This window comes from Pezoporus occidentalis, unplaced genomic scaffold (assembly GCF_034315485.1).
Source record: "Pezoporus occidentalis ecotype Australia unplaced genomic scaffold, CSIRO_AGI_Poc_V1 ctg11, whole genome shotgun sequence".
In the NCBI taxonomy this organism is placed as follows: Eukaryota; Metazoa; Chordata; class Aves; order Psittaciformes; family Psittacidae; genus Pezoporus; species Pezoporus occidentalis.
The window spans coordinates 11,092,616-11,106,793 of record NW_026912886.1 but is presented as its reverse complement, the minus strand read 5'-3'; the positions used below and the strand labels follow the sequence as shown (position 1 = coordinate 11,106,793).

Genomic DNA, 14,178 nt, shown 5'->3' with positions numbered 1-14,178 from the left:
GTAATTTCTTTTTAGTATGTCCCTTTTTTGGGGGGGGAGGGGGGATGTGTGGAAGAGTAGGAGATGAAGGTTCAGATCATCAAGATCATCATCTCTCAAGCTGGCATCCTGCCTGTAGCAATCTGAGTCATTATTCTATTTTGTTCCAAGTACTTTCCACTAACCTTTATTCACCTAACCTTTTCAACCTTAAGAGCTAACGTACTGTGGTGCAGTGGCTTCCCTTTGCATGACTGTAACCTCTGGCTTCTGTGAGCATATGTTTCTGGTTGGGCAAGCTTTATGTGCTGATTACCATAGCAGTGGCTTCTCATGTCATTAACAAGGCAGTTACTGTGCAGTGATTCAATAGCAGCTGAGATTAAGCTGTGATTATACAATTAAGCTTATAATCAGATTCTTGTTCAGAATATGTGAGAGAATTGAGTTTTACTGATTTGGAATATTCTGTGTTTTCTAACTGTACATTGAATTATTTGTGAGCATATTCATCTAGGATAACTAATTGCCATCTGTCTCATTTACTGCTTATTCCAGGCTTATATGTTTATTCCAGGTTTATATCTGTTGTGGTTTAAAACCAGGCAGAGGGCTCGTTCACTCACTCCTCCCCTTCTTTCCCTCCCCCTACTCCTGGAGGGCCAGAGAGGAGAATCGAAAAGAATGCAACTCCCATGGGTTGAGATAAGAACAGTTTAGTAACTAAGGTATAACACAAATCACTACTGCTACCACCAATGATAATAATGATAAAGGGAATTAAAAGGGAAGAGAATACAACACCTCACCACCAGCCGACCGCTAACTCGCTCCCCCCCCCCCCCCAGCCCGACCAAGCTCTGACCGATACCTCCTCCAACCCTGCAGTCTCCCAGCCCTTCTGAGTAACTCCCAGTTACATCCTGGGCATGACGTGCTGTGGTATGGAATACCTCTTTGGTCAGTTTGGGTCAGGTGTCCTGTCTCTGCTTCCTCCTGTCTTGCCCTCCTCCCTGGCAGAGCATGAGGCTCACAAAGTCCTTGGCCAAACCAAAACATCGCTATCAGCTCTGTTCCCAGGCCGAAAGTCAAAACACTGCACTGCACCAGCTACCAAGAAGGAGAAACATGACTCCTACTGCTGAACCCAGGACATTATCCACCCCTTATTCCATACCATTCACGTCATGCTCAGATCCCCCATTTTCAATATACCATCACTCTTATCTAAGTGCAGGGACCAGTAGCTATAAAGCTGCTGCGTCCATCTGGTCCATGATGTCAGGCTCCATCTCTTGTAACAGTCTTTCAGAGCAGGAGAGACTGTGTGCAGTGTTCACGCTTGTGAATAACCTGGGCAATGGTGCCCATTGCTAAGTCCACCCCTCGATCATGAGTCCATCTCTGTGTTGCATCTCTGCTCTGCTGGCCTGAAGTGCCATGGGCCCACCAGGCTCAAAATAATTCACTGTCCCCTTAAGCAGTTTCTGCAGCTTGTTGCTGGGGACTCCATGCAGCTGCCTTCCATCTCCGATGCTTCCAAAGCACTGGAGGGGCCCAGTGGACTAGATGCTTGCCCATACTGTCTCACACACCCTGCCACTCATGACTGTCCAGCCTTGGAGAAAACCTCTTGGTCCCCCTATATTGTCATCTAACCCCAGACAAGACCCAAACCTGACTCTGCTTAACTTTTGAGATCAGACAGAATGGTTGTGGGTAGGACACACTCTGTACGTGTGCCAACATGCTGATCCCCATCACAATCAGCAGGCAGGTCCCAAGGATACCCAAAGGCCATTCAAAACCTTCAGAACTCTCAAACGACGCTGCTGTAGCTGCTGTGCTTGCCGGCTCTCCCACCGCCAGCTTCTCTTTTCCTGAGTCCAGCTCTTCCTCCTCTGCCTTGCTGGGAAATGCTGCGTGGTCTCCTGCATCCTCCTGTGGCTCGGCGGGCAGCTTCCGGGGAATGCTCTCGGCCGTCGCGGGGCTGGGCTCGGCTCCTCCGCTGCCTTCTGTCTCTGCTCGGCGGCCCCTTCCTTCCGCTCCTCGACCGCCCCGGCCTCCCCCACCGGCAGCCGTCCCCTCGCGGCTTCCGGCCCCGCTCCCGCCGCCGCTTGCTCACCGGGGCCGCTCTCCCGGGCCGCTTCAGCAGCCGCCGGCTCCCGGGGCCGCTCCCCCTCGGCTCCCCGCGGCCTCACGAAGACGGAGGCGAGGGCCAGGGCCAGGCTGGTGAAGAGCAGCCGGACGGCCAGGTACAAGTGCACGGCCACGTCCGTCCCGCCCTGCTGCTGGAGCCCGCCCGTATTACAAGCCATTGCCATAAAGCACAGTGAGACAAGAACCTTAGCCCAGGCCCCACACTTGATAAACACACAGCGAATACCGGCTCTAAGTAAGTTACAACATTTTGAAACTGAGATCAACAAGAACAACTCTGAGAGCCAATAAATCAGGATTGTGACGGGTGAGTATTAATCCAGTCAGATCTATATTTATCTCAACCCTTCGTGCCCCACGTTGGGCGCCAAAAAGAACTGTCGTGGTTTAAAACCAGGCAGAGGGCTCGTTCACTCACTCCCCCCCTTCTTTCCCTCCCCCTACTCCCGGAGGGACAGAGAGGGGAATCGAAAAGAATGCAACTCCCATGGGTTGAGATAAGAACAGTTTAGTAACTAAGGTATAACACAAATCACTACTGCTACCACCAATGATAATAATGATAAAGGAAATAACAAGGGAAGAGAATACATCATCTCACCACCAGCCAACCGATAACTCGCCCCCCCGAGCCCGACCAAGCTCCCACCGATACCTCCTCCAACCCTGCAGTCTCCCAGCCCTTCCGGCTAACTCCCAGTTACATCCTGGGCATGACGTGCTGTGGTATGGAATACCTCTTTGGTCAGTTTGGGTCAGATGTCCTGTCTCTGCTTCCTCCTGGCTTCCCCTCCTCCCTGGCAGAGCATGAGCCTCACAAAGTCCTTGGCCAAACCAAAACATCCTTGTTATCAGCTCTGTTCCCGAGCTGAAAGTCAAAACGCTGCACTGCACCAGCTACCAAGGAGGAGAAGCATGACTGCTACTGCTGAACCCAGGACATTATCCCAGTGCATATATGCACTTTCACCCCTACTGAAACTATAATGTTTTTATTTCAGTGATTCCCAATCACGAGAAGTTATAGGTGATGGGGAACAGGAAGAAAGGACGTTTAGGGTCGCTCAGGCTTTGGCTCAGAATAGATCTGATTGTTATAGTGATTATCATGCTTCATGTGTTTTGGGGAAAGATCTCTTTTCATGGTCATGGGTATCATGGGGTGGGACTGGCACATTTTGAAGGGAACCTCATCTAATTACTTCTACTAAGAGTTATTCATAAATATGGGCAAAGAGTGAGATACCTACAAAAATAAGGAGGAGCTCAAAGATGTCCTTAATTGCTTTTGCAGGAGGGCTTTTATTGAAAGCAACCTCTGAGCTGAAGGACAGTGGGAGGATAGGCGCGATTGCAAGATGCCTGGGTGATGCACGTTGGCTGATCTTTGCTGACATTCATCTTCACTGAAGATGGGATAGTTCACTCATAAAGATGAATGTTGTGGCACAGCTCCGTCATCGCGTACCTTTCCCATATGTCTCATGAGAGTTTTTATGTTATGGGGAATATTAGCAGTGCTCTTGTCAGAAGGAAGCAGTGACACTTCTGCTCTATTTTATTGCCTCTTTGTGAAGTGACAGGATACACCCATGATAAACAGAGTTGCAGTTACTATAAGATCATCTAATTCACTCACTGTCTTGGCAGCTTTTATGCACTGAATAATATTCCTTTCCTGCAAATTATTTAAGGAACTATGGCAGCATGCTGAATTGGTGACAGCATGCTTGTGCTTTTGGTTTCATGGCTCATTCTAAGCCTATTATCTAACCTCCAGGTTTTTCAGGCAATAGTCAGTTCACAGATAGTAGTGAGGTACATAGAGTGTTTTGTTCTCACATCACCATGAAGGACTTCACTGTTTGGTGACCATAGATGTGCCAGAACTAAGTCTTCTATTTTCAGCGTCTTTATCATCATATTAGATGAAATCTAGCATTAGCAGGCCGCCCCTCAGTTCTAATGGTATCTACAAGGGAGAGCTGAGATACCAGTCAGTCAGAGTGCCTGCCTGACCTTTACAATACAACTGAAAACCTTAAGAGCAAGATGGCTGTGGGAATATTCTGCCTGCAGTCTTGACAATAAAGATGCCTTAACAAGGATTTGGCCCTCAAGAAGGAAGCTGTATTGTGAGTTTTCCAATTTCCTATGTGGCAGACCCCAAAATAACAGCCATGCCCTGTAAATTGTTAAATACTGGGGGGGTTATGTGTTAGTAAAGCATATTTCACTTGCAGCCATGCTTAGAGAGGTAAGAAGGTCAGGGCATGTAAAATGACGACACAAGACTCTAGGTGGTAGAATAATTCTGGACAAAGGGAACAGTGATAAATAGTTTACTTTCCACTTGGACTCTGTTTTAAAATGGCCTAGAAATCAAGGATATTGGTATTTTCTTTAGCCATTTTAGGCTAATCTGATATAATGCCATACTCCATCACCCACCAGTGCTTTGCAGTGTAGACAGGAAGTCTAAAGATGAGATGACCATGGGATGATGTTCTTGTATCGCTTGGTGCTTTTGAATTTCTGAGTCATAATCCAGCTCCTTTACTGACCTGTCTGTATCTTCGACCAAGTGGCCTAACCTGTCTGTGTCTCACTTTTACCCATCTATAAAGGACAGAAAATTAGAGCTACTTATCTGCTACCCAAAGAATGGGAACAGATAAATGGGAAGGAAGTTTTAATTAGATAATGCTTGCAAAGGTCTTTTAAACGCAAAGAATTATTGTGCAGAGTAAATGATAAGTAGTCTTACAATTATTATTAATTAACTCTCCATCACAGCTATGCTAGAAATATGCTACCTGTTCTGAAGGAGAACAGAAAACAAAATGATTTCACTATTACAAAGTGACTGAAAGGCACAGCAGATACAGCTTGCATGCTGATTTAAAAAAGCACACTTTGGCCTCTTGTTTTCTTTCCAATAATCAGTTTATTAGTTTCTAGATGACATGTGAGGCTTTGAACACTGAAAGAGAACACAAATAAGGTGGTGAGGACTAGATGTTACTAGGGTGTCTTTTTCCTCCCCTCTTCCTTGCTTGTTAATTTGGGCTTCAAGCTGATGTGGCAGAATGTAGTGATGGAAGAGGGGTGAGGAAGTAAAACAGCCTGGTGGAGGAACAGGGAGGCAATAGAGCCATCTTGGGGCAACAGCAGTAGAAGGAGGCAAAGAAGAAAAACACTATTTTTTAGGTTTCTTTTGAAAAAGATTCAGAGCTACTGCATTGTTTGATGGATTGTGAGGAGACCAGATCATATGCAGTAAGAAAACGTGATCATTTACACTGTGTACACACAGGTGGTTTTTCTTAATGCATGAGTGAAGAATATTAAAGCCTCACAAAGCCACCTGCAAACTTCCTGTTACTGCCAGATAGTTTGCTATGGATTGAAGGAGGTGTCAAGAAGTGATTCAGAAGTCTGGAAATATCTGTTCTGGGTGGGTAGTTTGCTGCAACAGCATCGGTTCTCAGAAGAAGAATGAAATGTGTTGCTAAGCAGTGTGGTGAGAGCTCTGTGCATCAGTTCCCTCAGGATCATGCAATCCAAGCACAGCCAGGAGTATGGACCCATTGATAACAGAGTAGCATCAAGGTCAGAGGTGTCTGGTGCTGCAAAACCTCTGGATTAAGTGCCCATTTCAGGCAGAAGAGACATTTTTGGCTGCAGAATTACAGAATTTAGAGAGGACTTTAACGGAGCATTAGGGGCAGATGAGAATTGTGTTTGTAAGATATTTAGGCAGCATCTGCCTGGAAAAACTTGATTTGTCCCTCACTTCTACCTGCAAATGTGAATTTGGAGGTGACAACTAAGAGGATCTCTGCACTTTGTGACAGTTCTTTGTGAATAAGGTCATCTAATCTTCCAAGTCGCACTGAGAATAACAAAGGCCATGGAGATAATTACTTTCTTTAGGCGCTATACAAGAAATGGTTCTCAATTATCCTTACTGTCAAAATTAACAGGAACTCTATTAAATGTCATCATTCTTAATTAAAAAGAAAATCAAATCCTAGGTCCACCAAAACATAATAACTAAGTAGATGTTTCTATATGTGGGTTCACTGCTTTTTTTTTCCAATATGAAGGGTGGGTTATTTGCAAAAGAAATGTTGGGGTGAAAGGTTTAGCCGAGAATAAAATCATAGGGTTTTAGTCTGCCACTGTGACTTCATGTTCATGTACTATCTGTTGATCCACTCTGTATCACTCACCCCACATGATCCTAACTATTAACTTCAGGTAAAAACCCAGCAGAATCTTATTGTTTTGGAGAATATGACAAGAATAATTACCTTTTCTCTCCACCCTTTTGAGTAAAAATGAACAGAGGCAGAATAAGCCAGTATTGTAAATTTCAGGAGCTGAAATTGCATCTTTTGGTTGCCTCTTCTGTTTTGCATTTTAATGCAACATTGATGATAACATTTGTCAAAGAAACCTCACAGTCCTTCAGAATCGGAAGGTTTGGCAACAGCATAATTGGTGCAATGTGGGAAAAAATATTGTTTGAAATGTACTTATGCATGCAATTTTTGCATGAATTTGTCTCTTCATCTCTGCTGAAAGAAAACTTTCTTGCTCAGCCTAAAGTCATCTCTATATCGGAGTAAGTCTCCTGCAAGAGATCTGGTCCTGGAACTAGACTGAGAAGCTCACTTTAAGATCGCGTAGTTTTAATGCAAGGGAGCATCAAGGGCCTGAATGCACCAGGAGACCTTGATGACCCTGACCAGCCTTGCCCAGGGTGACTCACACCCTCTGTCCATGGGCCCAGCAGCTCTAGTTGAAATACCTAGTCCCTGTCTGAGCTGTGTTGTAGTGAGGCTCCAGCTCGGTCACTGCTGTGCTTTGCTATCAACACTGGTGACCTGGATCCTAACCCACTGACTGACCTCCTGGCTTGACCCATACCTGCCTCATCACCACAAGCAGTCTGATGAACTGGATGTGTGGTTGAACCTGTCTGCCATCCCCAGCCATTCTCTGCTCAGGTACTGTGAGAGATGACCCTCGGTGGTGAGGCCCCTGCCCTAGTGGCTTCCACATCAAGCTCAGCTCCCATCTTTTAGGGAGCAACTGCCCTTGCTCTACTCCTTGATGGGGAGAGGCTCAAGTCTTTGAAAAGGAGGATGCAAAAATGAGGGTTTTTTTTTGGGTAGCTCACAGCCTGCAAATTTGTATGAAGTCTCTTCTCCTCTGTATGCAGTCTCTACCAAATCCCCTTTCTTCCTCTTCCTACTCGGCAAAAGCCTTTGATTATGTTTGAAATATGTTTATGTATGTCCTTTCTTATTATTATTTATTTAATTAATTCCTGGAATATACCTTTCTCCCTGTGGTGGAACAGAATGGTTGGTTTGGTAGTGTATTAATATTTTCTATATCTCCAGGCTGTCACAGAATATATTCACATGGCATTGTTCAGGACTGTGAATAGGTACCTGCATCTCTGAGCAAGATAATTTGGATATCAGAAGCAATACAGCAGTGTTAGCTGAATTCACTAATCTAAATACATCTGGGTGTGTTATATGAGCTAGTATTAGCTGGCTTCCTCCTCTTATTTGCACTTTCAGAAATGAAACAAACTGTTATTTTCCTGTAAGAGTGCTGCTATCCATCAGCAGCATGCGATTGGCTGTGCCCAGTACTGGCACACATGGTTCTGCTTCTTAACTCCCTCTTAGTCTTTGTGCACTGTGTGAATCCCAAGACATCCTTGAATCTTGGTATCAGGGTACTTACCATCATGATCCTATTTATGCCTCTGTGTTGTGAAACCATGGTTTCTCTAACCTCCTTGTTTCATATAGTCTGTGGGTTCACTGTTGTGTTACTGGATGTTTACAGTTTACTGGATGTTCACAGTGAACTGAACGTTCACTGTTGTGTCACTGGATGTACACAGTTTAGCACTGTGTTATTGTTGTACCTGGGATTGGGTTGGTTGTACTTGCATGAGGCCTTCCCAGTCTTTGCACAATGACTGGTTGAGTTTGAAGCCCATCTACAGTAAGATGAAAGCTCGTTCAGGGAGAATGCTTCTCTGAATGCTTAATTCTCTCTTGGCTACTCCAAATGTGCATCCAGAAGTGAAAACCATCTAATTCCTCCTTCTTTCTGTTCTTCCAGAAATCACTACCGCTGCAGTGCAGCTGCAGGACGAGGCGTGAAAGGGAATTTCTACTATACACTCACCTTCAACATCAAGTTCCCTCATAAAGATGATGTCTGCTACCTGGCCTACCATTACCCCTATACCTACTCTACAATGATGGTAATACTGATATCCATGTAGATAACAAGCTAATGGGCCTGATGGGTCAGTGCTGCTTGGGTCTGTGTAGATTCTGAGATAGTGTACAGGACTGTTTTCACAGGCAGTTAATGATCAAGATGCTGTTACTACCTTGTTTGCAACTGCAGCCTCTTCCAGCTCTGAAGTGTCTCTTTACAGGAGAAAAGAATTCTTTGTATGGGGTAAGCTGGGGTATGAGCCATTAGTGCTTATAACAGTTATAAAGCAAACCAAAGATGTCTCCATTCGTGTAGGTGTAAATTGTATTATTGAGTTGACAAAATTTGCTTCCTGGGGAAGGATTTGTTTTCTTGCAGCCCTTTGTGGCCAAGGGTGGATGGTAAAGAGTTTTCTGGGAAACACATCCAATGTGTTTTCTCAGTGATTGAAGTAGGAGAGCCCATGGTCTGAATGGCAAGTAGGATAAAAGAAGGGAAATGAGTAGTTCTGGGTGTAGCTTTGCTTTGTGGTTGAAGATGAGGAAGATGTTACTGAAAATGAAGATGCACAGTCCCAGTGGATGAGCTCCCCTTCCTTCTCTCCTTAGTTTCCGCTGTTAACCCTTCTTCTTCTGAGCAACAAATGCTTGTGTGGGTTGCTGAAGTTGGGCTTACTCTATTTTTTATAATGGTGTTAGTTTGCCATTACCAGATGTGAAAGATTATGCTTTCAAGGAAGACAATGTCCTCTCTCACTTTTAGCCACGCTGCCTGGCATGCCAGCATAATTAGGCTTAGATTAATTCCCGCTCAAACAGCAGTCTCTTTTCAGCTGCTTTGCATCACATTATAGATGTTCAAAGAAACTGCTTCCAGTATCTGGGAGAGGGCCAGTCAAGCCTTTACAGTCCAAAATATGCCTGCCAACTCAGTCATTAGGCTTATGGGTACCAGTTACTCCTCAAAATCAATGAGGAAGAGAATGTGCCCCAGTAGTGGGGTTTGACCTATAGCTTTGAGGGAATGTATATCCTATGGTCTGCAGGGGAAAAGACAAATGCAGTACTGAAGAATTGGATGGACTTATTCACCACCATACTTGATTACTGAAATGTAGTGATTCATCATTATTTTACTGTTATTGATTTCTATCTTCTGCTGGCACAAAAGCAAGAGAGACTTGGAAAGTTTGTATGCTCTGGGAATCCCTGAATATCTCACCTGCTCTTGAATGAATAGAATAGAGATGAAAAAGATGTTATTCCTAGACTTGCAGGGCCAAGTCTTGAAGTATTTCACTGCCTCTTCAAATCAAATGCTTATTGAAGTTAAGGGCAATTTTGCCTCAGGAAAAGTTTAAATGAACTCGGACTCAGTAAGGACCACAAAATTCAGTAAATGGGAATTATGGATGGGAGAGATTGATAGATTGTCATGCCCAGCTCTTTAGCCAAAGCAAAATTGTTGCCTCTAATAATTCTAAAAGGTTTCTTTGCTTCTACTAATTTAAAATGTTGAGTGATGCAATTTACACATTTCCATGTTACTTTAACTTCCACAGTAAATAAACTAAATCAGGTTTGTCCACCACTAGATTTCATTAGAAAGCATTTGTCCACTGGTGAAGTATGTTGGCTTTACATATCAGTAATAAATTAAAAGTTATTACAAACCCAAGGGCTCAATTAAATATATAGTGCTTTGGGGAAGAAGATAAATTTGTATATGGAGCTACTGATATGAAAATGTTTTTTAAATATCCTATATATTTAATAGTTACAGGCATATTTACAGTAAATACATATCGCAGAATCCTATTTGAACTGGATGCACTCTGCAGTTCATTACTTTTTGCCCATTAGTAATTACATTTATTTTATGAACAGTAATTCATCTATTTTTACATCATAGTGTTTAATTGTTTGGATATCTAGCTGAAATCTCTGTGGCAGCTATACCCAATTAAGTTTCACTGGGTAACAGAACATAAGTAAATGATTATATTGAGTTCTCTGTATCTATGAGAGATCTAATAATTGAATTTACTTTATAGAGCAGTATGTTAATTGTTTTATGGCACAGATGACTGTAAATTTCAGTCCTGTGTTTGCTTTCAAATGGAAACTGGGAAAGCAGTCTGACAGGCAGCAAGCTCCAAGCATCAAGCAACCTGGTCTAGTGGAAGGTGTTCCTCCTTGCCCATGGCAGGGGGCAGGTAGTGGAACCAAATGATCTTTAAGGTCCTTTTCAGCCCAAACCATTCTATGATTCCATAAATATCTTGTCCTATAAATGTTGGTTAAAATTTAGCTCTGACTTGTTAAGACAAGGGTTGTTCAGTGAATCGGTGTGTTTTGGTTTCTGTTAGGACAAGTCTGCAAACTTCACTATATCCATTTCTAGCGACTTACAGACAACTTGTGTTTCACAACATTTAGCAACACCCTGCAATGGGACTACTTACACTAATCTTGCAATTTGCAGTGTAAACAGAGAGAACTACATGTCATCTGGTGTGTGGGTGACAAGTGGCTATGTGTCTAATGAGGAGATCAGAATGTGTTCCAAAAATTTTTCTTCTTTTTTTTTTCTTTTTTTTTTTTTTTTTTTTTTTTTCTTTTAAGCTGCCAATTCTTTTTTCACAAATTTCTCAAGGAGCTTTTGGACAAAATTGTTTTTAAAATTTTGTGGGGGGAGGAGAGGAGAAAATCTCCTTTTTAAATAACCTCTTGTAAAGACACTCTTCAAATTTCCCACTCCTGGTTGTACAAAATGTCCTTTTGATGTACACTTTTTGGCTGCCTCTAGTGCGGAGTTGTTCTGAGTTTCACTGGCATGTGCTTGACAGCTAACCAGTCAGTCCTATAAAGGCTCAAAGCTGGTTGAGTTCTCTCATATTTCTTACGAACATACAAGTCCTTATAAAAATATAGGGAGCAGACACTTCTCTTTTGGGCTTCATGTATGCATGGAAATTCCTTTCTGCTAGGAACTGTTCAGGTAAAATCATAGAATGGTTTGGGTTGGAAGGGCCTGTTAAAGTTCATCTAGTCCAAGCCCACTGCAACAAGCAGGGACATCTTCAATGAGTAAATAGCCCTGTGCATCTTCAGTGAACTGGGATATATCTGAATGGCTGGTGCATATCTGTGGGGTGTAAAAAGTGATGATATTAACTGGCGGAAGAGAGAAGCTGGGAAGTTAGCAAGAGATGAAATTAGTACCAATAATAATACACAGCTAATGGAATCAGATTTTATAGACCGTGAACTCATTTATAAATCTGCCTTCTCGCTTCTTCCTTGCTTCTCAGTCCCATCTTGATATCCTGGAACGGAACAGGAACCCCAAGAAGGTTTACTGGAGGCAGCAGACACTCTGCCAGACACTAGGAGGAAATCTATGCCCGTTGCTCACAATCACTGCCATGCCAGAATCTAAAAAAAGAGAAGACTTGGAGCAATTCTGTAAGTAGCCAAACGAAGCATTAAAAAAGTTGCTGGTGAGCTGTGGTCACGCCAGCAGTGGCAATGACAACCTGTTTTGTGAATATGGTGATTTTCTTGCCTTTCTCTTTTTGGAAAAAGAAATATAAATATGGGGCACAGGCAAATACAATGTGCTTTTAAATTACAGATTTACAAGGGGGAGGGAGGAGAGCTGATACCATTTTTTACTTTGAATTTTTCTTTCATGATCTGAAACAGTTACAAAGTTCAGTGTCAAATATCTCCAACCGCAAGAAACACTGTTCAAGTAATGAAGTAACCAACAAGAATTTGGTAGGTTTTGGTGGTGGTATATTGTGTGTGCGTGTATATCTTCCACATTGAAATGATTTATATATTTTGAGGTCTCAAACTTGCAAAATACACTCAAACTCACCCGTCTTTCCCAGCTGTGGACAACAATTAAAGTGTTCTGATGAAATTCCAGCTCTTCCAACATGCCAGTAGACCTATCTGGGCACCATACAACTCCTTGCATTTGGTCCCAGTACTAACTGATTGTGTACTATCTAATGGTAAACATTATAACTGCTATATTCTGTGTAGAGGTGGATGTTTTTCACTGTGAAAGTCAAAGACTTAGACCTTCAGTGGCTTTGATTAACAAGATTAAGATACTCAAGTTGTATTCTACAGCAAGTGATAAGATGCTGGTTAGCATTGTATTGGCTTAGCTTTGTTTTGAGAGCCTAAATAGCTGCTTATATGTAGCTTGCATTTCTTATGTCAGTAATAGGCATAAACTGATTTATTTAATATTTTTTTTTAATCTCTGCTCTTCACACATCCATAACACAAGTTGAAAACTTTGCAGGAGTGTGAAAATTTAAATTGTCTTAATATCTTTTTGGATGTTAAATAACTACATATCGTTACCTCATTGAAATATTAGGCTAGAAGTGTCCAAAGGGACTCTGTGTTATGAACCACGCTTCTCATTGAAGCATTCTCTTTCCAGGGGTATGTGGTGATACATGAATAGGAGTCCTCATAAAGTCCATGCTACATAAAGGAAGCTCAAACACTGGAGAAAATTATTGCTCTCTTTCCTGGTTCAGGTTTAGAGTACAGTGCAGTTATGCCGACATTACAGTGCAATCATCCTGATCTCATACATTTTTATTATAAAAATTTTACTATAAATTGAGCATTTACACTGAATTAGCACATTTCTGAGCTGGAATGTGCTTTTCTAAGTTGAAATCTTAAAGCCAAATTGCCCATTACACATGGGCGTTCATAAGGTGCATGCACCCAGCTTTAATGGTGGGGACTGGAGACTGTCACAGAGAAAATCAGATTGTGGTGTTACAGTTATACAATTATTAGCATTACTTACACTACAGTAGCACGTACAACACATGAATAGGGGATTTGGCTGTGGTGGGTGCTGTCTGTGCCTCACATGAAGAGATCATTCCTGCCCTTTAGCACTTCTGTTCCATGATAATAATGATACAGAATAGAAAACCAGTGCGTGGGACCTGTGGTTATATGCACACACTGCAGGTGATCACCTGGTTAGATGGTAGCTGTCGACAGCAATTTTTAAACCTCATGGCAGAAAAGCATAATAGAGCAGCTGAAAGTAAGTTGAAGTACTTTATTTGAGGATTGCAGTCATCCATAAGAGATGTGCAGTGAACAAGCTTTTCTGCCCAAGTGAGTATGCCTTCCCAATGAAGGTACAAAGCAAAAGCTAAGCTAATGTTTGAATTTACCAAAGCAAGGGCTTGGAGTGGGTCAGCAATATGATGAGTGAATTCACTAAACGTTGAATTTAAACACCTTTGGCTTTGAAAGGATTTTCTGAAAGGTGTGTTTTGTCATAGGAAAGCAAAGCAATCAATTTCAAAATCTCCAGTACTTTTATAAAAGAGCATTCTTGCTGTTTGAGTGGCCCCACAACATGCCCAGGTCTGCAGTCATGAAGATACAGTGACTGGGATGAAAAAAACACCGGCCTGTACCCATGGAACTACAGCAGGAATAGTTAAGAATGTTTTCACCTTTGGCACCAGGGACAAGAGGAAACCATAATTTCATATGCTTATAATATGCTAGATTTTCTACCATCTACAGACCTTGGGGCTAGCCCTGAACTGAAAGCTTACTGCACCAGGCATGGTACAGAATGGAAGGATATCCTCTGTGTATGCAGGATGTACAGTCCATACTCAAGACATTGGGAGGCACAGATGCTGCAATGAAGATCACAAGGAAATGACAACACAGTATTGAGGAGCTCAGTAGTACCCCCAGAGTCACA

General features: G+C 42.6%; 1 protein-coding gene across 3 annotated transcripts in view; it reads left to right on the top strand.

The window, feature by feature from the left end:
• The window catches only part of AGBL1 (AGBL carboxypeptidase 1), a 287,819-nt gene that overhangs the window by 77,378 nt on the left and 196,263 nt on the right, over positions 1 to 14,178 (top strand). For all 3 annotated transcript variants that reach the window (XM_062630796.1, XM_062630816.1, XM_062630805.1), the window contains 2 exons: positions 8,296 to 8,440; positions 11,714 to 11,867. In XM_062630796.1, coding sequence (XP_062486780.1) covers positions 8,296 to 8,440; positions 11,714 to 11,867 — 299 coding nt within the window. The remainder of the gene's footprint in view (positions 1 to 8,295; positions 8,441 to 11,713; positions 11,868 to 14,178) is intronic.